The following is a 27357-nucleotide window of genomic DNA, read 5'->3' as shown; positions in this document are numbered from 1 at the left end:
TGGGTGCTTCATTATTCACTTTGTCAGTGCCTGGTAAAGAATCTTTTAGATAATAAATAAAAAATGCTTGTTGAACTGAATTTCTTTAGGGAGATGTTATGGACCAGAAGTGACTAAGGCTGAGACTATTTTCTTTTTCAATTGGTAAATTGGGGTATGTGTGTGTGTGCGTGTGTGTGAAGCTGTTTTACTTTCAGAAACTGAAAAAAGAAAGCAATTATTAACAATTCTGTACTTTATGTCTGTTCATACTTACGTCATCTTTTCTGAATACAGATTTCTGCAAAGTAGGAAAAGTATCTTTTGAATGATTGTAGAGTACCTACCACCACAGCATACAGATTTCATTTGATTTACAATTTTGAAGATATAGAACTTTTTCAATTTTATTTTATACAATTTCTCATTTTGTCATTTCCATTCTATAGAAGATACTTATAACTTTTTAGAACTTCATAAACAATTTGTTATCATAAGGCCTATAATTCTTGCCATCATTTTATAGGTTTGGACTTTTTAGGTACTTTTAGAGATCTTTTAGAGACTATTTTCTCTTAGGACTCAAAATTGTAAAGAGTGCATTAGGTGACGAGTGATATCTGACTTCTATGGCTACATGGGCCAACCTCCTGGGTTTTGCCCGGCCATGAAAAAACTGAATCAAGAAACATTTGGCACGTAACACCATACATTATTTAACTTAATTACAATCTCTATGTTGACAATTCTCAAATCTACCTATCTTGCCCCAGTCTCTCTGCTGACTTCCAGTCTCCCATTTCTAACTGCCTTTCAGACATCTCAGACTATATGTCCGATAAACATCTTAAACTCAACAGGTCTGAAAGAGAACTCATTATCTTTCCCCCTAAACTCTGTCCCGACTCCTACTTTCCCTATTACCATAGAGGGCAGCACCATCCTGCCAGGCCTGCAATGTAGCTGTCATTCTCAGCTCCTCATGCTCTCACCACCCCCTCCCTCCCATCCAACACGCTGATGAAGTCTATCAATTTCATTTTCACAGAATCTATCAAATATCCCCCCTTCTCTCCTCTGACTCTGCCACCTCTCTGGGGTAGGCCCTTATCACTTCAGCCTAGCCCTAGACTGTTGCAATAGCCGGCTGGGGGCTCTGCCTGCCTCATCTCTCTCCCCACTTGGTTCACCTTCCACTCAGCTACCAAACCGATTTTCCTAAATCTCAAGTCTGCCAGACCTGCCTCTCTAGGATCAAATACAAAATCCTCTGTTTTGTTGTTGCTGTTGCTCGATCTCATTGGACTCTTTGTGACCCCATTTGGGTTTTCTTGGCAAAGATGCTGGAGTGGTTCACCATTTCCATCCCCAGCTCATTTTACAGATGAGGAAATTGAGGCAGACAGGGCTAATTGACTTGCACAGGGTCACATAGTAAGTGTCTGAGGCCAGATTTGAACTCAGAAGGATGTCTTCCTGACTCCAGGTCCAGCACTCTATCCATTGCACCCCCTAGCCCCCTTCCTAATTTCCAGTCTTCAGAACACCTTATTCTCTCCCTGCTGCATACTCTTCCATAAAGGGTCAATGGCCTCCTTGCTATTCCACAAACCAGGGGCTGCATCTCTCAGCCCCAGGCATTTTCTCTGGCTGTACCGCATGTCTGGAATTCTCTCTTCCTCATTTCTACCTACTAGCTTCCCTGGCTTCCTTTACGTCCTAGCTAAAATCTCATCTGCTACAGTAAGCCTTTCCCAGCCCCTCTTATTTCTAATGCCTTCCCTCTCTTAATTATTTCCAATTTACCTTGTATATAGCTTGTTTGTATCCATTATTGTCTCCCCCATTAGACTATGAGCTCCTTAAAGTACAGGACTGTATTTTTCCTCTTTGTTTCTTCAGGGATTAGCACAGGACCTAGCACATAGTAGGTACTTAAGAATTGTTTATTGATTGAGAAATTATGCCTTTCTCTAAAAACTAAAATACTAATTTAGCTAAATACTAATTGTACAATATTTAATTTTTCTTTCAACTTATTAAATGCATTTTATTATATCTTGTTTGAAAATTAACAAATTTACAATACTTAAGTGTAGTTTGGTGCCTTTCTTCATTAAATTTCAACTGTTTTAATTATTGCCTAGTCTAACCCTGTGGGCAGCTTGCTGGCATAGTAGACAGAATGCCAGACCTGAAGTTAGGAAGACTCATCTTTTTGAGTTCAAATCTGGCCTCAGACACGTATTGGCTGTGTGGCCCCGGGCAAGTCACTTAACCCTGTTTGCCTCAGTTTCCTCATCTGTATAATGAGCTAAAGAAGGAAATGACAAACCACTCCAGTATCTTTGCCAAGAAAACCCCAAATGCTAAAGAGTTGCTTGTATAAAAGCTCATTGGCATTGAATTATTTTAAATTATTTTAAACCTATTTCCAAACTGCTTTTTGAAATATCTATGTCTTTGTCCACTATCACCTCCCTACCAGAACTCTAATTTAAAATACATTTAAAACAGAACAGACTAGTTTCCAGACATCAATGTGCAAGTATTTCCTAATAGGATACAAACAAAAAGCTAATTAAAAGCTAAATGAAGAAAATGTCATGCAGACACATAAATTGACATGGACAGTAATTAAAAGGAACCTCTAATATGGTGGTAAATAATTGAAAAGCCAAAGGTGGGATATTATGTAACCTCATTAAAGTTTTCTCTAGAGTCTTGGGAATCTGTGGAGTGCTTCATTTAAAAGTATGACATGGGCTAGAAGAAGGTTTTGGCATTGATATGTAATTAGTTAGAGATCAGAGAAGCACCAATTTTATATAACTCCTAGGCTGCTAAAATGATTGAATTTATGTAGGCTGCATAAATTATCAGTCATCCTTGTGACTGATAAATACGATTAAAAATTCTTTCTGTAGTGGAAGAATTCTCTCTTCACTTCTATAATACCTGTGGAGAGAGGCCAAGTAGAATTTGTTCTTTCAAAACTAACTTTGTATAATGATATGTCAGAACATTGTACCCTGAGGGTGCCTGAAAGTCTGGCTCATTTTTTCTACTGTTTTTGCAGAGAATCAAAAAAATCCAGAGCAATCACTTAATTTAACATTTTGCTTACAGGTTATAGTTTATCCTGGGTAGACTTGGGTATAGCATAGGCTTAGATATTTCCTACAATTCATGTAGAGGTTTATAGAGCTATAACTAGGAATGAATGGATGAACTAGGAAATTTTTCACCTTGAAGTAAGTGCAGTGGTAGCACGTGACAGTCCAAAGATGGATATAATTGTCCCAGGAGAAACTAGTCTATGCCCCTAAAAGAATTGGCAAGGGAAATAGGCAGGGGTGCCTTGACAAAGAAATTCTATGAATGGGACCATACCAAGCAGCTTAGTTTGCATAGGGATAGCAATTTTAGAGATATAAATTTTCCCTTAAGTACTGCTTTGGCTGCATACCATAAATCTTGGTATGTTATCTTGTCATTCTCTTTAATGACATTATTGATTATTTCTGTGATTTGTTCTTTGACCCACTCATCCTTTAAGATTATTTAGTTTCCAATTACTTTTAATCTGTTTCCAGAGCCTTTTATTGAATATAATTTTTTATTGCATTATGAACTGAAAGGGACGCATTTAATATTTATCCTTTTCTGCATTTGTTTGAGGTTTTTATATCCAAATACATCATCAATTTTTGCGTAAGTAACATGTACTGCTAAGAAAAAGGTATATTCTTTTCTATTCTCACTCACTTTTCTCCAACGGTCTATCATATCTAACTTATCTAAAATTGTATTCATCTCCTTACTTGTTTCTTGTTTTCTTTTTTAGTTAGATTTATCTAGTTCTAAGAAGAGAAAGTTGAGTTACACCACTAGTATAGTTTTACCGTATATTGCTTCCCATAAATCATTTAATATTCCTCTAAGAATTTTGATGCTATAACATTTGGTGCATATGTATTTAGAATTGATATTGCATCATTGTATAGGGAACCTTTTAGTAAAATAAAGTTTCCCTGCTCATCTCTTTTAATTTTATCTATTTCTGTTTTTTCTTTGTCTGAGATCATGATTGCTACCCATACTTTTTTTTTTTTGGTACTTCAGCTGAAGAATAAAAGATTCTGATCCAGCCCCTTACCTTTACTCTCTGTTTCAAAGGTGTTTCTTGTAAACAACATATTGTAGGATTCTGGTTTTTAATCCACCCTGCTATCCACCTCCATTTTATGGGTGAGTTCATCCCATTCACTTTCACAATTATGATTACTTTCCCTCCTTCCTATTTCCCTCCTGTTTATCCTTCTCTCTCTCTCTCTCTCTCTCTCTCTCTCTCTCTCTCTCTCTCTCTCTCTCTCTCTCTCTCTCTCTCCATTCTGTCCCTCCTCAAAAATATAGGGTAAGATAGATTTCTGTACATAACTGAGCATGTATGTTGTTCCCTCCTTGAGCCAATTCTGATGAGAGTAAGGTTCAAGCATTGTCTGCCACCCTCTGTCTTCCCCTCCACTGTAAAAGTTTTATCATGCCTCCTTTATGCGAGATAATTTACCCCATTCTACCTTCTCCCAGTGCATCCCACTTTCTTACCCCTTAATTTTATGTTTTTGGATGTCATCCCATCATAGCCAACTCACACCCATGCACTCTATGTATATTTCTTTTAACTGCCCTAGTAATGACAGTGTTCTTAGGAGTTACAAGTGTTATCTTCCCATGTAGGAATGTGAACATTTAATCTTATTGAATCCCTTATGATTTCTCTTTCATGTTTACCTTTTTCTCTTGAGTCTTGTTTTTGAGAGTCAAATTTTCTATTCAATTCTGGTCTTCTCATCAGAAATGCTTGAAAGCCCTCTATTTTATTAAATATCTATTTCCCCCTTAAAGAATTATACTCAGTTTTGCTGCATAGGTGATTCTTGATTGTAATCTTAGCTCCTTTGCCCTCTGGAATATCCAATCCTATTTTTTTTTTTTTTTTTGCCTGGGCAATGCGGTTAAGTGACTTGCCCAGAGTCACACAGCTAGAAAGTGCTATGTGTCTGAAGCTAGATTTGAACTCAGGTCTTCATGATTCCAGGGCTGATGCTCTATCCACTATGCCACCTAGTTGCCCCCTGGAATATTCAGTCCTTTAACATAGAAGCTGCTTTAATCTTGTATTATCCTGACTGTGGCTCCATAACAATTGAATTATTTCTTTCTGCTGCTTGCAATATTTTCTCCTTAATCTGGGAGCTCTGGAATTTGGTTATAACATTCCTGAGAGTTTTTATTTTGGCATCTCTTTCAGGAGGTGATCAGTGGATTTTTCCAATTTCTGTTTTACCCTCTGGTTCTAGGATATCAGGGAAATTTTCCTTGATAATTTCTGGAACTATGATGTCTAGGCTCTTTTCTTTTTTTTATTACGGCTTTCAGATAGTCCTATAATTTTAAAATTTTCTCTCCCTGATCTATTTTTCAGGTCAGTTGTTTTTCTGATGAGATATTTCACATTTTCTTCTATTTTTTTCATTCTTTTGATTTTGTTTTATTGTTACTTGATGTCTCATGGAGTCATTAGTTTTCACTTATCCAACTCTAATTTTTAAGGAATTGTTTTGTTTAGTGAGCTTTTCTACCTCTTTTTCCATTTGTCCATTTCTAGTTTTTAAGTTCTTTTCTTCAGTGAATGTTCGCACCTCTTTTTCCATTTGACTGATTCTGTTCTTTATGGTGTTATTTTAGGTAGTATTTTTTTTTGGGGGGGGTGCCTCCTTCACTGAGCTGTTGTCTCTTTATTCATCATTTTTTTGTATCACTCTAAGGTCTTTCTCCATTTTTCTCTCTACCTCTATTATCAATTTTTGAAACCCTTTTTGAGCTCTTCCAGGAGCTTGTTTTTTTTGTCCTGAGACCAATTCACATTTTTGTGAGGCTTTGCACGTAGCTGCTTTGATTTCATTGTCTTCTGAGTTTGTGTTTTGATCTTCCCTCCTGCCATAGTAACTTTCTATGGTCAGGTTCTTTTCTGTTATTGCTTGCTCATTTTTTTTCACTCTATTTCTTGATTTTGAACTTTATATTAAAATTGGGCTCTGCTCCAAGGGCGGAGAGGGAACTGTCCCAAGCTTCAGGTTTTTTGTGCTTCTGTTTTCAGAGCTAGTTCTGGAGGTCTGTAAGTTTTCAGTTCTTCCAAGGTGGTATGATCTAAGGAGAGCTGTGGTCACTGCTCTCCTGGCCTCACAACTTTCAAACTCTCCTGAGCATCAGAAGAGAGCCCTCCATGATATAGCTGGTCATGCAGAAACTGGATAATAGAATAAGCAAGGCATTTCTTGTCTTCCATCTTTACTCTCCGTGAGTGACCACAAGTATTCTTCCCTACCTGGAACAGTGAGGAGGGTCCCCACTCCTGCTGGTGCTCTTCCTCATCCTGGGATTGCAGACAGGAACTGTGTGTGTGGGCAGTGCCACAGATCCTGTTCCCAGTACCAGCAAAGGGTCCCCTATAATCTCCATCTGACCAGTTATCTAACTCCCTTACTGTCTGTGGGTTGAGAGCTCTGAAAGCCTCCACCGATGATTCAGTTGCAGCCAAGGCCTGCTGCTGACTTGCTGGGACATTGCCTGTGCTGGACTGCACTCTACTCATACCCCCAAAGACAATCCTTTTTTGCCAACCTTGTAAGCTGTCTTGGGCTGGAAAATTATTTCACTCTGTCCTTTTGTTGGTTTTGCCACTCCAGAATTCACTTTGCGGCACTATTTAATGTTATTTGGAGGGTGATTTGGGAGTGGTTGGGTAAGTCTCTGCCTTTGTGCCCTCATTACTTAGATTGGGATAGCAACTTTAGAACAAATTCAGGGAAGAAGCACCCTCACTGTTAGATTATAAACTCCTTGAAGGCAAGGACTCTCTTTTGCTTCTTTTTGTATCCTCAGTGTTTAACATAGTGCCTGGCACATAGTAGGTGCTTAGTAAATGCTTATTGGTTGCTTGATTGGTGGTCTCTCCCCTAGTTATGGCATTGCAACTGCAGAAAAATTCTAACTTCTTTAAAGAGCAAATAAATGCTACTTTGAATAGGAAATTTAAGACAGTCTTTTTTTTTCTCTGCCTTGGAAAATTTACTTGATATTGGTCAGTATACTTATATGGTAGAGGGAAGTTTATCTTACCATAAAACTATAATAAAATTATCATGCCATGCACATCTGGCCATATATGGGCAACTTCAAGTCTTCCACATGAGAAAGGGGTCTTACTTACCTGTACACTGTTTTTGATGGCAGCCACTCTGTGTTCCACATTTCTCTGCCTTTCTGAAACCACAGAGCTCTGCAAAGACTTTTCCAGGGGTCCCTGGAAAAACAGGTAATTACATGGTATCAATAAATTTGGTATAGCACTTTGGTAATAATTACAGCTGATATTTCCACAGCTGTTTGAGATTTGCTTCCATAAATTAACTTTTTTGAGCCTTACAATAGTCTGCAAAAATAGGTATTTCAGATATATGTATTGACATTTTACAAATAAGGAAACCAAGGCTCAGAAAAGTTAAGTGACTTGCCCAGCACCCCCCAGCTAGAATCAAAGGTAGGATTTGAACTCAGATCTTCCTACCTCCAGGTTCAGCATTCTATCTACTATACCAGTAGTAGATATGACAAATAACAAATTTATTAAGGTTGGAATGAGAAAAGGTTGCCAAATAAGGACTTGTAGGTTGGATATTATTTTATCTTCCCTGAGCTCTTAAAATTCCCTTCTTGCGCCGCACTTGCGGTGCTTACCACAGCTTTCTTTTTATGCTGTTCAGTTCAGTACATCTCATCGCCCTTACTAGACTAAGATCCTTGAAGGTAGAATAGTTTCCTTATATTCCTCTAGTATCTAGTATGGGGCAGCCACATCGTGCAGTGGATACCCCATTGGGGGTTTCTTGGCAAAGACACTGGTTTGCCATTTCCTTTTCCAGCTCAGGAAACGGAGGCAAACAAGGCGAAGTGACTTGCTCAGAGTCACACAGCTAATAAGTGTCTGAAGCTGGATTTGAACTCAGGAAAGGAGTCTCCCCAACTTTTAGGCCCAGTGTTCTATCCATGTTGCCACCTAACTGCCCTAGGAGTCGAGAAGACCTGAGTTCAAATATGGCCTTGGGCACTTACTAGTTGTATGACCTTGGGTGAGTCTCTTGAGCGCTGTTTGCCTCAGTTTCCTCAACAGTAAAATGAGGATAATAATAGCCCCTAACTTACAGAGTTGTTGTGAGGTTCAAATGAAATAATATTAGTAAAGAGCTTAGCACAGTGCCTGCCATGTGCTTTTTCCCTATTCCTCTTCTCCCTTCCATCTAGTCCAACCCCTTTGTCTTAAAGAAGAAGAAACTGAGGTCCAGAGAGGTTAAATAATTGACCCACTATCACAAAGGTAACAAGCAAGAGAGTAAATATTTGAATGTAGCCTTCTTGACTCAATCTGGCACACTTTCCACAGCACCATAATTAAAATGAAATAATCTTTATTCAGAATTATCTATCTATCTTTTGGACGTAGGCAATGGAGTTAAGTGACTTGCCCAGGGTCACACAGCTAGTGAGTGTCAAGTGTCTGAGGTTGGATTTGAACTCAGGTCCTCTGGCTCCAGGGCCCACTGTGCCACCTACCGGATTATTTAAGTAATTATGACATCCTATGAACTAACATTATACTATGCAACTAGGTTTCAGACATATTTTCATTTTACTGGTGGAATACTATAGGAACAAAATTTTTAAAAAAGTTTTAACTAAACTAAATTATTCATAGTTATAATTTTGTTGTCACAAAATCATTAAAGCACCAACACTGCAGACCATTGTCCAAGGTTTAAAAACATTTGGTACATTTATTCAGTTAATTAGTTCTTGTAACTGGATTTGAACTGTGTAAACATTTTTTAATTTTACTATTTACTTAATGACTTTGGGGGAGAGCAAACGTGACTTAATTAATCAGCAATGAAGTAGGCATGGTTCAGGAGAAAGGTCCTCAGGATTTCTTCCCTGGGATTTGTGGGGCCCAGAGAGCATTGGTAATTGCAAGAAATTCTCTGGTCACAATGTCCAGAAAGTTACATGGGCTGCAAAGTGGTAACATCACTAGGCAAAGACACTCTTGTGAGGCCTGTTCTGGAGGGAAGGAAGTTTAAAATTCTAGGCTGCAAGTCTTGGGAAGCATAGAGCTGGGGAGAACAGCTCTGTCTCACAGGTAAGACTGGAGACAAGAAAAGAGAAACTTAGAAAGCAATTCAACTACAGGAGTTTCAAACTCAATCCTGAAAGAATCACACTGATTTTGCAGCCAGAAAGGAAGCTTCAGTGAATCACCAGCCCACCCCCAGAGGCTTCAGCAGAACTTTGTGAGGCCGAGGGCACCAAATCCTTAGTGTTTTACAACTAGGTCATGAGTTCTGAAGTTACTATATCCCTCTTCTGATGTGCTGGGGGATTTGAGAAGATCAGTTTTAGATACTGGAGCCTTAAGAGGCTGAACCAATTTTTGCGTGAAATAGTATATAATTCTTCTATTTTATCCTCTCTTGTTAATGACACTGCTTTTAATGTTAATGTTAACTGTTTTAATGAAATGCTTTTGATATTGGATTTGTGGCTCTCTATAGACAGAGAATTTACATTGGTTGGGCTGGAACGAAAATTTCCCAGGTGATTACCCCAAACAGCTCACACTCTATCTGGAAAAAGTAGCAAGGGTCTCTGGAGCCAGAGTTCATAGGTGACTTCAGAAGCCCACATGTAAAATAAATATTTATTAAGTACTTGCCGCATATTCAGCACTAGGTAAGTGCTGTGAGAAATAGAGAAGTGAAGCCTCTTGCCCTCAAGGATCTTACAATTTAGTTGAGGAGATAAGGATAATACACACAAATCAATATTAGCTAGAACCAGACAACATATGACTGTGTGCTATATTGGTAAAGATGCTAAGTGCTATGAAATTCAGAGGAGAGGGAATTTAATGAAGGCTAAAAGAGTCAGAGGAGGGGAGGTTGAGTTAGGCATTGAAAGATGGGTAATTTTTAGAAAGACCCTCTGCATCAGATCCTAGCTCACTACTAAGACAATTGCACCTTTAGTTCAAGCCCTCACCACCCTTTTTGTCTTTTTTTTTTTTTTAATTTTTGGCTAGACAATCGGGTTAAGTGACTTGCCCAGGGTCACACAGCTAGTAAGTGCCAAGTGTCTGGTCTGACACTGGATTTGAACTCAGGTCCTCCTGACTCCAGGGCCGGTGCTCTATCCACTGTGCCACCTAGCTGTTCCTCCCTCATCACCTTTTGCCTGGAGTGTTGCAATGGCTTCCCAGTTGATCTCTCTGCCTTACAGAACCACAGAATTTTAGACCTGGAAAGGACCTCAGCAATCATCTAATCCAAACCATACATGAAAAGAAGGGAAAGGAAAGAAGGGTAGGTAATATGTATATATATATATATATATATATATATATGCCATGCTTAGCACTTCATAAATATTATTTCATTTGATCCTCACAATAAGTCTATGAGGTTGCTGTTATTGTCCCCATTTGGCAGTTGAGGAAACTGAGGCAGATAGAGGTTAAATAACTTGCTCAGAGTCATACAGCTAGTAAGTGTCTAAGACTAAATTTGAGTTAAGGAATTCCTGACTCTCCCTGTAACATACCCAACAAGTGGCCATCCAGTGTCTACTTAGAGATCTTCAAAGAGTGAATGCTCACCACTTCTTAAAGTTATTACTCTTTTGAACAACTGTAATTGTTAGGAAGGGCAGCTATGTGATGCAGTGGAAGTCTTATCTTCCTGAGTTAAAATCTGGCCTTAGACACTTATTAGCCACCTGACCTGGGAAAGTCACTTAACCCTGTTTGCCTCAATTGCCTTATCTATAAAATGAGCTGGAGAAGGAAACAGCAAACCACTCCAGTATCTTGCCAAGAAAACCCCAAACTGGGCCATAAGAGTTGGGCATGACCGAAAAATGACTGAACAGCAAGAAAAATTGTTAAGAAATTCTTTCTGAAGCCAAGCCTCAAATGACTTTTTTACAACCACAACCCATTTCTCCTGATTCTGTTGTCTGAAGCCAGATGGAATAAATCTAATCATTCCTTCTCCTGATAGCCCTTCAGACACTTAAAGAGAGTTTTCATGTCTCTCCAAAGTCTTCTCTAGGCTAAACATTCCCAGTTGTTTCAACTGATCTTAAAATGTCAAGCCCTTCACCATCCACGATACCCTTCTCTGAACACTCTGCAAGTATCTCAATGTTCTTAATCTATGGCTCCTAGAACTTAATAAAATGCTACAGATGAAGTCTCAGTGAGGGCAGAATATAGTGAAACTATCATTTCCCTATTCCTTGAAAATGGGCAGCGAGGTGGAGCAGTGGATAGAGTGCTAGGCCTGAAGTTAGGAGCACTTGAGTTCAAATACGACCTCAGACACTTACTAGCTGTGTCACTCTGAGCAAATCAGTGAACCCTGTTTGCCTCAGTTTCCTCATCTGTAAAATGAGCTGGAGAAGGAAATGACCAACCACTCTAGTATCTCTGCCAAGAAAAACCCAAAAGGGATCATGAAGAATTGGACACAACTAATTGACAAAGCAACATTTCCTGGAAGCCATGCTTCTTAATAAAGCCAAGACCATCTTAGCTTTTTTGGCTCTCACATCATCCTATTGACTCATACTGAGCTGAAACTCTCAGATCTTTTTCAGAGTAGCTGCTGTATGCCAGTGTTATCAAACTCCAATAGGAACAGGGGCCATCAAACCATACATAAGGATCCCTTAGGCTGCATATTGATATAGAAAGCCACATATTAATGTTTTATTTTTTTGTATTGTATTTCTTTTGTTAAACATTTCCCAGTTACATTTTAATCTGATGATTCAGGCCACACTTGGGAGTGTTGTGAGCTTCATGCAGCTGGTGGGCTGCATGTTTGACACCTCCACGTTTAACAAATCCTCCCTCATCTTATATTTAAGAAGTTGATTTTCAAAAACCGAGTGTAAGACTTTACATTTGTCCTGATCAAATCTCATCTTGTTAGATTCAGCTTACTGCTTTAGCCTGTCAAGATCCTTTGGGATACACATCTAATGTGTTACTTATCCTTTTCACCTTTAAAATGTTATTTGCAAATTTGATGGGCATGCAATCTATGCCTCTATCCAAGTCATTGATAAAAAAGTTAGCCAGCACAGATCCTTGGGGGTACTCTTCTAGAAACTTCCTGCTACATTGACCACTGCATTGCTCAGTTATTTCAGTCACATTTGACTCTTCATGACCCCACTTTGGGTTTTCTTGGCAAAGATACTGGAGTGATTTGCCATTTCCTTTTCTAGCTCATTTTACAGATGAGGAAACTGAGTCAAACAGGCTTGAGCAACTTGCCCAGGGTCACACAAGTAGTTAAGTGTCTGCGGTCAGATTTGAACTCAGCATGAATTTTTCCTGACTCTCGGCCCATCACTATATCTGTTGTGCCACCTAACTGCCTGCTAACAACTAACTATTCTTTGAATCTGTTATAAAGTGAGGTAATGAGGGCCAAGCCTAGGCTAGTGGTTATGTAGGAATAAACATTGATAGAAGAAAGCAAGGGTAGTTTTGAGGAGAACTGTTAAGTTAGGTTTTCAAAAGAGTTGAGTTTAAGGTGATGATATTACCTGTACAGGCATGCTGGCTGCAGCCAATATTCTTCTTTCTTCTCTTAAACAATTGGAAATAACTACTGCTATGTGCATAGGATTTCCGTGGTATTTCCCCTATGAAAAAAATGAACAAAAATAAATGATGTAAAAATTAAAATACATGCATAAGAATCTTCTCTACCTATAAGTCAGCAATAAATTTATTTAACTGTTTCCTTAGAGCAAGTGACCTTAGGATCATGGAATTTATAACTAAAAGCCCCTTGACATATTCTAGTTCAACTTCTTCATGGTGCGTATGAAGAAATAGTCCATATATATACATATATGTATATATATATGTATGTATATATATGTATGTATATATATATGTGTATATATACATACATATATATACATACATATATATATATATGTATGTATATATATGTATGTATGTATATATGGGGGAAAAAAGCCCTCTGAGAGGTGGAATGAGTTGCCTGGGCTACACAAGTAGTAAGTAGTGAAGCTAGTTGGGATTTGAACCCAGGTCTTCTGACTCAAAGTCCATTTTATTATATCCTTTGCTTTAACAAGTTTTTCCAATATTAATTAGAAAGTGTATTTTATGTGAATCTAGGTTTTTATATTATATTGCTAAACTTGTATTGAAATATTACCATCACCACCAACAAACATTTATTGAGTAGAAGAAGGATTGCTTATTGATGGTAGGGTTCTCCACATACCCCAGTGTACATGTGCTGATTGTATCAAACACCAGAAAACTAAAGGACTTCCTCAGTGATAAATACATTGACACTGAAAAGAGATTAGCCTACTGTAAAAATCTACTAGGAAAACCCAAGTGGCTAAATGTTGCTTATTGCCCAAACTAGAGATGACTTCTTCATCATCATCATCATCATCATCATCATCACCACCAACAGCACAATAGCTCATATACATATACATATATGTACACATATATGTGTGCGTGTGCATGTGTATGTGTGGATGTATGTATATATAACTTGAAGGTTTTCAATGTATTTTAACAAGTTGACAAGCATTTCATTCCTTTTCAGGATTCCTGATTCTTGGGATTTTTTCTATCATGCCATAGAAGCCTCCTCCCTATAAAACAGCACTTTACCCCAGATTTCTCAAATAGGAAGTACACTCCACCTCTGTGGCCCCTTCCTCTAATTGGTTTCATTGTTGATCAGGCATTTTTCAATGGTGTCCAATTCTTCACGACCCCATTTAGAGTTTTCTTGGCAAAGATACTGGAGTATCTTTCCTTCTCCAACTTATTTTTATAGATGAAGAAACTGAGGCAAACAGGGTTAAGTGACTTGCCCAGGGTTACACAGGTAGTAAGTGGATTTGAACTCATGAAAGTGAGTCTTCCTGATTCTAGGCCTGGCGCTCTATCCACTGTTCCACCTAGCTGCCCTCTGATTGGCTACTTCCCTTCAGAACATCCATTTTAAGGAAAGTGCCCAGGCTGGCCATATCTTAGTGGCTCTCCCACTCCTAACTCTTCAGACTTCTTCTACCATGCCACCCCACATGGTGTCTCCTGTTGCCTTTTATGTGCTGTTTTCCCCTATTAGCAGTGATTATCTTCCTTTCTGCTTGTATTCATGTTCCTAGAGCTTAGCACAGTACCTGGCACATAGTAAGCACTTAACCAACACTTGCTGACTTGACTGTTTTGCACCTATTATTTCATTTCATCCATACAGATAACACAGTGAGGTAGATGTTATTATTCTCATTTTGAGGGAATTGGAGCTTAAAAGGTTAAATGATTTATTCAAGTTCACACAGCTAGTAAATTTCTTACATGGTAGTAGAACCCAGGTCTACCTGATTCCAAGTCCAAAATGCTATCTACTATGCTATATTGATGAATTTATTATGACATGACATTGGATTGGCAGTTCTTTGACTATCAGTACCTATAATTGGACATTCAGATGAATAATATGCTGGACTCTGAATTAAAATAACAAGAAGAAATATATGACACATACCCTGTCTTTGAGGGGTTTACAATCAAATTGGGAAGCCAAGATGTTATAAGTATAAAGGATTAATAACAATACAACGTAGCATAAAATATGTTCCAAATGAGTTGCACAAACAATAAAGAGTCCCTGAAATCCAAGGAGAAAGTGATCGTTAAGGGCTAGGGACAAAGAAAGGCCCCATGGAAGAGGTGGAACCTAAGATGGTTACTATTTTTGCACATGTGTCCCCTGCCTTTGTTGTTTTTTAAACATTTTTTAAAATTTAATTAATTATTTTTTGGGTTATATTTTTAGTTCTGAAATGTCTTTCTCCCTCTCCACTTCACACTAGAGAGGGCCACCACACACACACATATGTAAAACCATACTACACATACTTCTATTTATCAGTTCTTTCTCTGGAGGTGGATACTATCTTCCTTCATAAGTCCTTTGTAGTTGTTTTGAGTGTTTATAATACTCAGAATAACAGTAGTCACAGTTATTCTTCAAACAATATTGCTCTTACTATATACAATGTTTTCTTGGTTCTGCTCATTTCATTCCTTATTATTTAATGCAAAATCTTTCCATGTTTTGCTAAAATCAACTTGCTCATCATTTCTTACACACAATAGTATTCCATCACAATCATATACCACAACTTGTTTAGCCATTCCCTACTTGATGGGCAGCCCCTCAATTTCTAGTTCTTTGCCCCCCTGCCTTTGTTTTTATCACAAAAAAAAATGTTTTGAAGTGTTCTCTGCATTGCCTGTTTTATTCTCTGTCTACTGGATTTGAAGTCAACCTGAAGTCTTGGTTTTAAGATAGATTCCCCATTCAATTTGAGGGGGAGGGATAAAAAGGAGAGAGAGAAGTCAGAACTGAAAGTAAAATAAAATTGAATTAAAAAAACTAGTTGCCCCAGTCTTCATGGTTGTGTACCAGTCTGGCCTATTTGTTATTCACGTGTCTGAATTGGAGCTTCAAGGTGTTTTAAGGTATTTTTTTTGGATCTTGCCTAGTTTCCCTACTCTACTTAGCCACATGGCTCCTATCATACTCCATAATCAATTAACATTACTATGTTATAAAAAATTACAATAAAATTATTATGAATGAATAAAAACATTTATTAAGCACCTGTTCTGAGCCAGGCACTGTGCTAAAGCTCTAGGGACACAAATTTAAAATCGAGGCAGTCCCTGACCTCATGGAGCTTATATTCTAATTGTAAGGAGATAACACGTAATAGTGGAATGGTGGTCAGGAAGCGAATTTGGGTCTGTAGCGTCATTAGAATAACGAATGGAACCATAAGTCAGTTGGGATTCAGTGGCACATGCTGAGGCTGGCATATGGCAAGATATCTCAGGGAAAAGGTTGTGAAGCATGGTTTGTGATTGGCTACATATAGTGGGGGGGAGGAGGAGTTATCATTCGCCAATCAGGACAGCTCAGTGACAGGGTAGAGCTCCAAAACTGAGTAGATTAACTTCCCCATGGAGGGAGCTATTCCAGATGAAGAGAGGGAGACAGAGGCGGGACAGATGGCAAGATGCCTGAGATAGAGGGATATGTTGTGGAAATTTTTGCCGGTGAATAGCATACACTCAAGTTCCAAGTCATCCATCTTTTCTTTTCTTTCTCCCCTGTGGGAGCAGTATAAAGTGGCACTGAAACAACCAAAAGGAAAACAAAACCAGGACAACAAAATAAAGCATGTAAATAATTCACCCAGTGGATCAATGGCAATTAATCCAAAATTAGTAGCAAAGAACAAAGGCCTTCACAATTTGACCAAACATATCTTTCCAATCTCATTATTGAAAACCAACTGGAAAATTACTCCCATCCCACACTTTGTGGTCCAGCTAAGTGGGCCTTTCCTTCATTTCTCACACACAACACTCCATCTCCTGTCCTTGGTGCCTTTGCCCTGGACTCCCCTATGCCTGAAAAACACTTGGTCCTCACCTCCTCACCAAATGAATCCTTCACTTCCTTCAAGACTCAGCTGAAGCACCTCTTTTGACACGAAGCCTCAGTTAACTTTATTTAACTACTTTGTATTTATTTTGCATTTATCCTGTACATATTTATATATTTTTATTCTATTTATTTACATACAGGATACAAATATACATATATGATATGTGTACATACACACACACACACATATAAATTCATGTTGTCTTCTCTGATGGAATAATCTTCTTGACATCAGGAACTATTTTTTTTGTCTTTGCAACTCCAGTACTTATTGAAGTATCTAGCACATAGATACTTCATTGATGCTTATTAATTGATTGATTGATTGATTCTCTAAGGACTTGGAGAAGGCTTGTGCTATTATTATCACCCCCATTTGATGACTGAGGAAACTGAGGCAAAGAAAAGTTATTTGCCCAGAATCATACAATAGTGTCTGAGATTTGCCCGGGGTTGTACAATGGTAAGTGTCTGAGAGCAGATTTGCACTTAGATCTTCCTGATTCTAGACCCAGTTGTGTATCTACTATGCTACAGTGGGTACACACTGGGGATTTGGACCTGTACTACTTTGACTCCAAATCTAGCACATTTTCCGCTATTGCACATTACTTGGCAGTTTACTACATCATTCCAGATTTTAGCTCTGGAGAACTTATTATGAAGGAGATAGGCATCAATGAAGTAAGTACCCTAATGTATATTGAAGGGATGAGCTTGCTCTTCCTATAGATATTTGTTTTCTGCCCTTCAAGTTATGTAAATAATAAGTAATTAGACATATTGAATATTGGAAGGGATCTTAGAGATCATCTAATCCAACCACCTCATTTTACAGGTGAAGAAAGAGACTCAGAGAAAGAAAGTGATTGTCTGAGGTCACATGGTTTATTAATGTCAAAACTAGGAGTACAATCGAGGTCTGAATCTCAATTTGATGCTACTTTCCACTTCACTCCACACTACTCCACTCTACTCCACTGTTTTCCTCTGTCTCTTTGGACAAGCAATTCATTTAGCTAGGGAATCTAGAGAATGAAAAACTATATTGATTAAATAGTTAAATTCTTATTTTAAAAACCTGACAACGATGATAATAAGTTATAGAATATCTAAAATGCTAGCCAGTTAGGGCAAAAAACAGTCCATTCTTAACCTCCTACTTTCTGTTCCATGTTTTGAACTTTCGTAATGATCAAGCAACACAAGGAAACTACATTAACAAAACCCCATCCAATTATGTGATTACATTTTTCTTTATATATGGTTATGTAAACAGGTCATGCAAGTTATGTTTTAAGAAAAATGGAACTTAGGAAATAATTTTTTTTTGGTCCACGTCTGTGTTTTCATAGATACAGGGAACTCAGCTGTAGAAATTCCCCTGCCATCTTCTGGATAGCCATCTTGCCTCCCAGACCAGATACCGTGCCTTGAAGAAATTAACTCTTTCAATCCTATTGGGCCCCTGAGAGTCTGATCAGCGAATGTTACAGTGGCTTACCATAGTAGTGAATTGTCTCAGAATTGTACAGAAGTAGTGAATTGTCTCATTGTCACCTGGGCAGCTGTTCCAGGCACATTTCATTTTACTCCCCTTCCATCTTCTTGTTAGTTGCTTTGCCACCTTACTGAACTCACCCCTCTTGTCTCCCTCCCATATCACCTGCCCATTTCCTGTCCAACCCCCACAACTTTTCTAGGTCTGGAATTATAATCAAATTGACACCACCTCTGTTACCGGAAAGGGTGTATAGGTCTATTCTTCTCCCTGTTGTTCCTGTCATCATCCCTGTAACTTTCCCAACCAAAATTCTTCTCCCTGGCTACCACATCACTCTATGTGTTGTTTTCCCCGTTAGGAAGTATGTACCCAGAATCTAGACCAATGTAAGCATTTATTAAATAAGTAAATTAAATTCATAAATTTATGTAAATAAATAGATGAATCTTAATTCATTTGTTGGTACAGATAGATAACTCTTCTGTAATTCAATAATTTAAAGAAATGCTTAGAGACACTGAGAGGCTGATTGACTTGCCCAGAGTCACACAGCCTGTAGGAATCAGAGTTGGGATTAGACCCCAAGTCTTCCCAACTTCAAAGACTGTACTACTATTCACTACATAAAATAAGTTACCTTACTAAATAAAATTACTCTAAGAAAATAAATTAGGGGGTGATTATTTGACAAAATGATTGCTTTACAAAAACATTACAGGATTCTTTTAAATATCAACCTCACCTAGGACATTTGAAGTACAATTTGATGTACAAAAAAAAAATTACAAATGAATTTTCAGGAACACATCTATCATGCAAAGCTGTCAACAGCACTCCTAACCTGGCTGGGAAGTGCTAAGTCAAGGACAGAGGTTTTGGTGAAACTTTCCCTACCACGATTCTTAGCATTCCCCGGCTATGGATTCCTTCCAGGAAACAAGGTCAGAGTAGAATGCCTGTCACCTGACATGCGCTGAGATGCACCGAAGGGCTCTAGTGGCGTAAAAGATTATACTGCTGTGTAATAGACCTGATCCTGGAATGTTTGACTCTAAACTCTTAATTAATAAAATGTTAAATACAAGAAATAATGATAACTGTTTGGAGAATGCAAGACTGTCAATCTAAATACTTAGTGGATATGCACTTGGAGAGCCACAAAAGATCCAAAGTACTAAAACGGGTAGTCGAGGACATATTTTATACTCTTCACTGAAAGCTGATCAGCCCTTTCTCTTCAGGATATAAATTGAGGCGTTCTGCTATCTCTTAGATCTCGGTATCTCCAGGATCCTGAACAATAGAGAGAAAAAAATTTCTCTTAAACATTTGGCCTGAGAGTAGACCCTTGGGGTTCTCCTTACACACTATTTATTTTTTTTAGAAGACAAAGATATTTTGAACAGATTAAGCCTTCATAATTTCAGCTTCATCTGAAAGAAATACAGTTTCAATTCACAATAGCTTTATACCCTTATCCTCAACATAGAGGGAAGAAGTATTGGTAGAAGATCAATAATAGAACTTATGCCCACTCTAGAGAATGAGGGTTCTTAACCTAGTGTCCATGAACTTGTTTTATCCCCTACATCAGCGAGGAAACCAAGAATAATGGATATATTGTTGTATTTGGGGCTAGGAAGACCTGAGTTCCTCTCATATATGTCAATATAAATAATTTTTAAAATGGCACTTTGGAATATATAAATAATTGGCTTATGGAGGTTTTTTGTGTTAAGTTATTTCAGTCATGTCTGACTCTCCATGACCCCTTTTGGGTTTTCTTGTTAAAGATACTAGAGTGATTTGCCATTTCCTTCTCCAATTTATTTTACAGATGAGGAAACTGTGGCAAACAGGGTTAAGTGACTTGTCCAAGGTCACATAACTAGTAAGGGTCTGAGGCCAGATTTTAACTCAGGAAGAGGAGACTTTCTGAGTCCAGGCCCAACACTCTATCTACTGCATCTTAAATAGATTTACAAAGCACAACAGAACCTCAGGTTTTGAAAACTGTATTTCAATGTAATTACTTTCTTTTACAATTCTACGCATTTTATTTTGTGTGTTTAAAAACATTATTCTGAGAAGGGATCCATGGACTTCAACAGACTTCCAAATGAGTCCAAGGACACAAAAAAGGTTAAGAACCCTACCCAAGAAAAATGGATATTATGGGATAAGCTTTATTGGATAGAGGTACATATTGTTATCTCCCTACTTACAGATAAGGAAACTGAGGCAGAAAAGTTAAATGATTTGCCAATGGTCACATGGTTAATATCTTAGGCCATATTTGAACCTAGGTCTTCCTAACTCCAGGTCTTATGCTTCATACACTTGCTTATAGGTTATAGAGTCTCTGTGTATCAGAGGTAACTGAGGTCATGTTTTTACACAGGCTGCCTCTCATACTTTTTAAAATATATTCCTGTTTTAATATATTTCTGCCACAAACTGAGCTCCTCCTTGTCTTTCCTTCAAACCCTCTCCTCCTCAACCTCTATCCTCATATACAACTCTAAGTTTTCTCATGGTGTGATTGCAAATTCAGTGGGAAGCCCTCACCCACACTTGGTATTAGATGCCAGAAATTCCACCATTCATTCTTATTCCAAAATTACTAAGAACAGTCTTGGTCCCAAAGAAGAGATATAGGAAGACTCTTCTACTCACTCCTTTGCAGAGGTGAAGGTGGGAGAGGGGGTTAATGAACAGTGTGTATCTAAATTATTTTTTTTAGTATATGGATACATTTTACTGATTTCCCCCTCTTTTTCCTAATTTTAAAATTCTTTATAATACGGAATAACTCTCTTGAAGGGAAAACATTTAGGTGATGTAAAAAGGAAAGGGTCAGCTAGGTTGTGCAGTAGATGGAGCACTAGTGGCTTAGAATCAGAAAGACATCTTTGTAAATTCAAATCCAGCCTCAGACACTTGCTGGCTACATGACCCTGGGCAAGTCACTTAATTTTGCTTGCCTCAGTTCTTCATCCATAAAAATGAGCTGGAGAAGGAAATGGCAAACCACTTTAATATCTTTGTCAGGAAAACCCCGGTTGGGGTCACAAAGAGTCAGACATGACTGAAAAGCAACTGAACCAAAAAAATCCTAAAGATATCAATGCAAATTAATTTTTTTTTAAAAAAGGAATATGCTCTTTTAGGTTCCTTTCCCTGAGGTCCTTTTTAAACATGCAGATAGTCCTGGGAGAGGTAAGAAATAATTCATACTAACTTGTTGGTTATTTTTGAAATGAGTTTCCTTCTAGAATCTAATGATTGAATGAGCTGGCATCTACAGAATGATAGAGAAAGGACACGAGAATAGTGGGTACGGGATTTTGAAGATTAATTTTGCCTGCTCTGCAATCTTTCCAAGAGCTAAACCTGCTCCTAGGCGTACTCCTGGGAAATTTTCAACTTGTTAGTTTATTTATTTTTCTAAGCTCCAACTGTTCCTTGTGCTTCTCCTTCTTCCAGCACAAAATCCATCAGATGTGAATATATATATTCTTCACCTACATGGCCAAATCCCTTGCTCAGATTTTCATCACTCTTACTAGATTACTGTGACTTGCTCTTGGCCAAACTTCATATCTCTGTGTACATTTACTTCTTTCGTCAGTTGGAAGCACTGTGGTGGACATCCTTTTTCTCCATTACAAACACTACCTGCATAGTGGTTCTTTATGAACCTTGACATAGAGATAAAATGGAATGGTCTGCTTCCATTTACACACTTCTTTTAGCTCTAGTCTCATGATCATTCTTAATTGTCTTTAATCCAGCCCTTGGATTCTTAATGAAAAACTGCAACAAAAAGTAGCAGCTTGCAAAATGTCTAATATTACTATCTTGAGACTTAGAGAAAGGGTAAAATCATTAGTTAAAAGGCTAAGGAAACTGATGGATTCAGTGTAATCTCAGGCCTGGCTTTCTCTTCTATCAAGCCTTGGGCTTGGAATAAATTTTTTCAACTTCAGAAGGCATCTGCTTTCTATCTTTACTTAGAGTCAACTGCAAATTCTTTATTCTCTACATTAGTTTTCTTTTTTTTTTGACAGTGATACTGGAGTGGTTTGCCATTTCCTCCTCCAGCTCATTTTATAGATGAGGAAGCTGAGGCAAACAGGGTCAAGTGACTTGTCCAGGGTCACACAGCTAGTAAATGTCTGAGGCCAAGTCCTCCTGACTTCACGCCCAATACTCTATTCACTGCGTTACCTAGCTACCCCCCTAAATGAGGACATACACTACTGCAAAAACCAACAGGAAACAGAAATAGTTTCTAGAATCGTGTCTGCTTTCACTTACCATTTCTATCAGATTTCAATTCAAAAATCATTAAATACCTTATATTTAATCAGGTTTAATTTTGCAAGTCATTAGAGACATAAATGTGAAATAAGAAAAGCCCTGGACCTCTTTGAGTTTATAGTCTAATTGGAAGAACATAGCATATGCACAAATAAGTATAACATGAGCTAGAATGTGAGAAAGGCAAATGAAGTAAGCCAGATTACACGTTGTAAGAAATCAGGAGTAAAGAGAGATTGATTTTAGCTGGGGGGATCAAGAAAGGTTTTAAGGATGAGGTGGCATCTAAGCTGAGCCTTTAAAGACAGAAGGGTTTCAAGGTAGCCACTATGTCTTCTGGATTTGTTATTTGTGAAGCATATTGCCAGGCATGAGAATGCCATACAAAGAATTAGCTAACACGAATGCTTCATGTTGACACATGCTAGTTGATGGTCAAATAAAGAAAAAAGCAAAAAAAAATCCTGCTACATACATTTGCAGAAATGGCGAATGCTGTTTATAAAGTCAACAAAAATGAGATCGAGTCATAGCCAGGAAATGTATTTGTACAGAACATGAAAAGAAACTCCTGACAAGTGGATGATTGCATGTGGGGATTTCAAAATAATAAAGGCCAGGGACTTTCCCGACATTTCTTCAAGGAAAGTTCATGCACTAAAAATGCTGAAAGTTGTTGCTAGTAAAATGTTTTTAAAATATTTTTCTTACTTTCAACCACACTATTGCACTCTATCATGTTATCAGCTTTTAGCCTGCTCCTTACTTCAAGCATGACCTTGTCAGGAAATAGTGTTAATTTCCTAAGTGATCCCTTTCAAATTTTTCCTTTTTTCTTTTTACTATCATAGGTTTTTTTTTTGAGGACCTGACTATTTGCTATGAAAGTATATCACTTAGTTGGCAAATAAATAATTAAGAAAGAGAGAGAGTCATGTAAGGCCCATGATGACCATCCTAGGGTTTATTGCTTTATATGAGTATAATTTACCTGCTTGTGCAATGAATAGGTACTGACAGATAAAACATTGGCTTACTTTTTTTTTTAAAGGAAAAGACCATGAAGTTAGTCATCTACTAAATAAGCATGGTAACAAAACTATACAGCCTCATTTTGAACATGATTTGCTACATAAATACATAAACAATTTAAAGACAATTTGAACATAAATGACCAAATAATGATTACTTCTTAAAAGATAATCATATATATTTTTATGGGATTACCCTTTTTTGGGACGCTAGCCACCCTACCTTTAATTATGAGATATGTTTAGTTTTGAACATTGTTATTGTCTGATACACAATGTTGCAGTAGACAGAACAATGCACTTGGGACCACAGTTGGAATACCAGCTCTGTCTCTTATTATCCATGTGATGTCACCTAACATCTCTGGGCCTCATTTTCCATATGTGTAAAATGAAGGAGTTGGACTGATGAATTCTAAGGGTCCTAGGTCTATGATCCAAGTATGTTCTGAAAGGAGGTAGAACAGTTCATGGAATTGTAGACTCATAGCTGAAATGAAACATAGAGCTAACACTTTGAGGACACACTCCGCTTGGACAACAATTACTCTTAAAATAAAGCACTCAGGATGGAACACAATATTCTAGCCCCCACGACCCAGACACCATGCTACTATCAATTCAATCTAAGAGTCTGTCAATAAAAGGAGACCATAGAGAGTGAGGCTCTGGCAGGTCCAATTTAGCTGGGGAAAGATATGAATATGGGATCACTGATGAACTCTTTCTATTTTATGAGGATCAAACTAACTAATAATAACTGGCACTTAAATAGTACCTTAAAATTTGCAAAGTACTTTACATACTAATCATTTCACTCTCCCAACAACCCTTTGAGATGATTGCTACAGACATTATTATTAGCATTTTACAGATGAAGATAAAGACTTAGGGAGGCTAAATGACTTCCCTAGGGCACATGGCTAGTCAGTGTTAGAGGTAAGAGTCAATCTCATGTCTTCCTGATGCAATCATTCTATTTGCCATACTACAGTGCCTCTCAAACTAAGCTTGAGAGGCTCACTATCATGATTTTCACTACCAAGTAGTAAATCATTCTTGGCCAAAACTCATGAGCCTATCTACTCAGGGATGGAGGGGTTGTGTTCCATGTAAGTTTTATTTAATAGATAACAAAATAAATTTTGTCAGTCTCACCATCTATTAGCTCTCAGGCTTCTTAATCCAGGCATTATTACTAAAGATTAAAAACATACCCCTTTTAGAAACAACCCATAAACTGTTCCACAAAGAGTTTATATAGTTCAGGGCATTAAGATCCATATGGGCACATACATGATTTTTATACACAGTTGCATGAATCAGTCAATCAATTAATCAACATTTATTAAATACCCACTGTGTGCTAGATAATGAAGATACAAAGACAAAAAGGTTATTGTCCCTACCCTCAGGGAGCTTACATCCTATCAGAAGCCAACCCTACCTTCCAAACTAATCTAAGTTAGTTGCAGTTGAATAGCCACTGGACTGCCTGCAACATAGCTTTCCAAGTAGATGTCTATTTCTGCGTAGCAGTGGGCACCATTGTTCATGCCTGCTAAGATATTTTTAAGGCCTTAATCTGTCTTTCCCCCCAGGGTTCATGTCATCCTTACCACTGATAAGCATGCCTATGTCTTTATTGAAGTCATTGATGAAGATACTGAACAGGATGGATAGGATATGTCACTAGTAATCTCCAGCTCTGTTGACACTGATGCATTAACAAACATTCTGTTAACCAATTGTGCAGCCTCTCTATCTGTGGTATGCAACACTTTTGTTGTTGTTCGATCATTTCAGTCATATCTGACTCTTCATGATCTCCTTTGGGGTTTTCTTGACAAACATACTAGAGTAGTTTGCCATTTCCTTCTCCAGTTCATTTTACACATCCTTCTTCCATAAGGATGTTATGAAGGAGCTTTTCAAAAGTCTTTCTGAAATGAAGATTATATATATATATATACACACATATATATATATATATATGTGTATATATATACACATATATGTATGCATATATCTATATTTATTAATATCTCCTCAGATTTTACAAAGTGAAGGCCCTTAGTTTTTAGAGAAAATAATTCAAACATCAATGAAAACTTGAGACATCTCATGAAGATAATTAGCAATACCCAGGGTTATCACAAAATCAAGACTGAGAATTATCCTAGAAGAACCAAAAGAAATAGTTGTTAGATCTGTCTTCTATCTGACACTCTAGCAGTTCTCAAACTTATTTGCCCTACCACCCCCTTTTTAAAAATATTACTCAAGACCCCTCATGGAAATCTACTTTCTTTAATCCTTTAATGGCTTTTTTTCTCTGAAATTTGCATCATTTCAAAAATATAATTGTTTTAAAATGATGTGCCTTAAATTTAATAATTTATTATAAATGTGTGGTTTTTCCCTGCATTGAAATGTTGATGATGCAATATTGTATTATGTAAGCATATAATATCATATTGCAAACAAGTCATTACATGCATGTATTCCTGCCGATGCATGCTGGACTTCTTGACAATGCTTACAGGTTTGCCTGCCAGCACTTTCGTGTTAAGATTTATCAGCAGACTTGACCACTGATCAATCATAACTTGAATTTTGTGTGTTTTTTGGAAAATAATCCAATCACTACTTTAACTCTGTTACACAGCAGGTGAAACATGCATGAACAGTTTTTCAAAATTTTCTTCTCTTCTTTCCTTATACTTCCACCACCCCCTTATTTTTATTCAACTCCTCTAACTGCACGCAAGGTTACTACCCCACCCCCACCTCAATCATTCCAGCGTCCCGTAGGGGATGGTATCATCTACTTTGGCAACCTATGCATACTTTTCAGTGACATTAAACAGTTGTCATAATGATGGAGCCTTTGCCTCTGATGATGGCTCTTCCCTCCCATTAAACACTTCATGAAAACCCTTAGAAAAATAATACAGAGTATCACTATACTTGAAGGGTACCTCGAATTTCTTGAGATCATCTTTTCTGCCAGTGTAGCTTATGTGCTACTACATCTCTGTGAGTTAGGAAGACATACGGGAAAGACATGACTTGACTATCACCTAATGAATTAGTGGTGTAACTAGGAATAAAACCCAGGTTTTCTGAGTTGTTATTTAATGTTCTTTTAACGAGAGCAGAAAGCTAGCCATGACCCTAGTAGCAAGAGTTTTTGTTATTGTTTTGCAGGAGTATATAATGTGCCTGGTGCATTATTATGAAACTAATTTAAGAAAACATACTCTATTTCTATGTTACAATATGGTTTTAATGGAAGTGGTATGATGTTAAATGTTTAACAAGATTCTCTGAAAAAAAGGTACACAGGACACACATTTAAATTCAATTTATATAATTCAATTAACATTTTCTGTATCACTTTCTTAAGTCTAGACAATCAATAAAACAATACACCAAGCCCTGGCATGTAGCATTTACCTATTTCCAAGGTATAAAAGTTCACCCTGAAATTTAACAATTGGCAAGTCAGTTGAGCTGGTCTAGCACACCCCTGTTTAGTGGTATCAATATTGCAAGTGTTCACATATGATAGCATACGGAAAACTAATTCTTAAGTGGTTTATATCCTGAAAACAAAATGGATCAGGAGATTGAATTGTAATTATAAAATAAATTTTGCAAGAATGAATTAAAGAGTTATGTTATTCTTTATGTTTATTTTTCCTTGTGTATTATTCAAAAGGTATAATTACTAATGCAATCTGTTAAAGCCTCATTTGGCAATAAAACTTCTTAACTCCTTTTCATTCTGTCAGTAAATAAGAGG

General features: G+C 37.5%; 1 protein-coding gene across 2 annotated transcripts in view; it reads right to left on the bottom strand.

The window, feature by feature from the left end:
- STAT4 (signal transducer and activator of transcription 4) overlaps positions 1-27357 on the bottom strand; it is a 144769-nt gene that overhangs the window by 60939 nt on the left and 56473 nt on the right. For both annotated transcript variants that reach the window (XM_078146920.1, XM_020993623.2), the window contains exons 4-5: positions 12712-12810; positions 7256-7348 (exon numbers count right to left, since the gene is read on the bottom strand). In XM_078146920.1, the coding sequence (XP_078003046.1) occupies positions 7256-7348; positions 12712-12810 (192 nt within the window). The remainder of the gene's footprint in view (positions 1-7255; positions 7349-12711; positions 12811-27357) is intronic.

Source organism: Phascolarctos cinereus, unplaced genomic scaffold, assembly GCF_003287225.1.
Source record: "Phascolarctos cinereus isolate Bilbo 61053 unplaced genomic scaffold, phaCin_HiC Scaffold_726;HRSCAF=1367, whole genome shotgun sequence".
Lineage (NCBI taxonomy): Eukaryota > Metazoa > Chordata > Mammalia > Diprotodontia > Phascolarctidae > Phascolarctos > Phascolarctos cinereus.
Note: the sequence above shows the minus strand (reverse complement) of the source record. Positions and strands in the feature narration are given on the sequence as shown.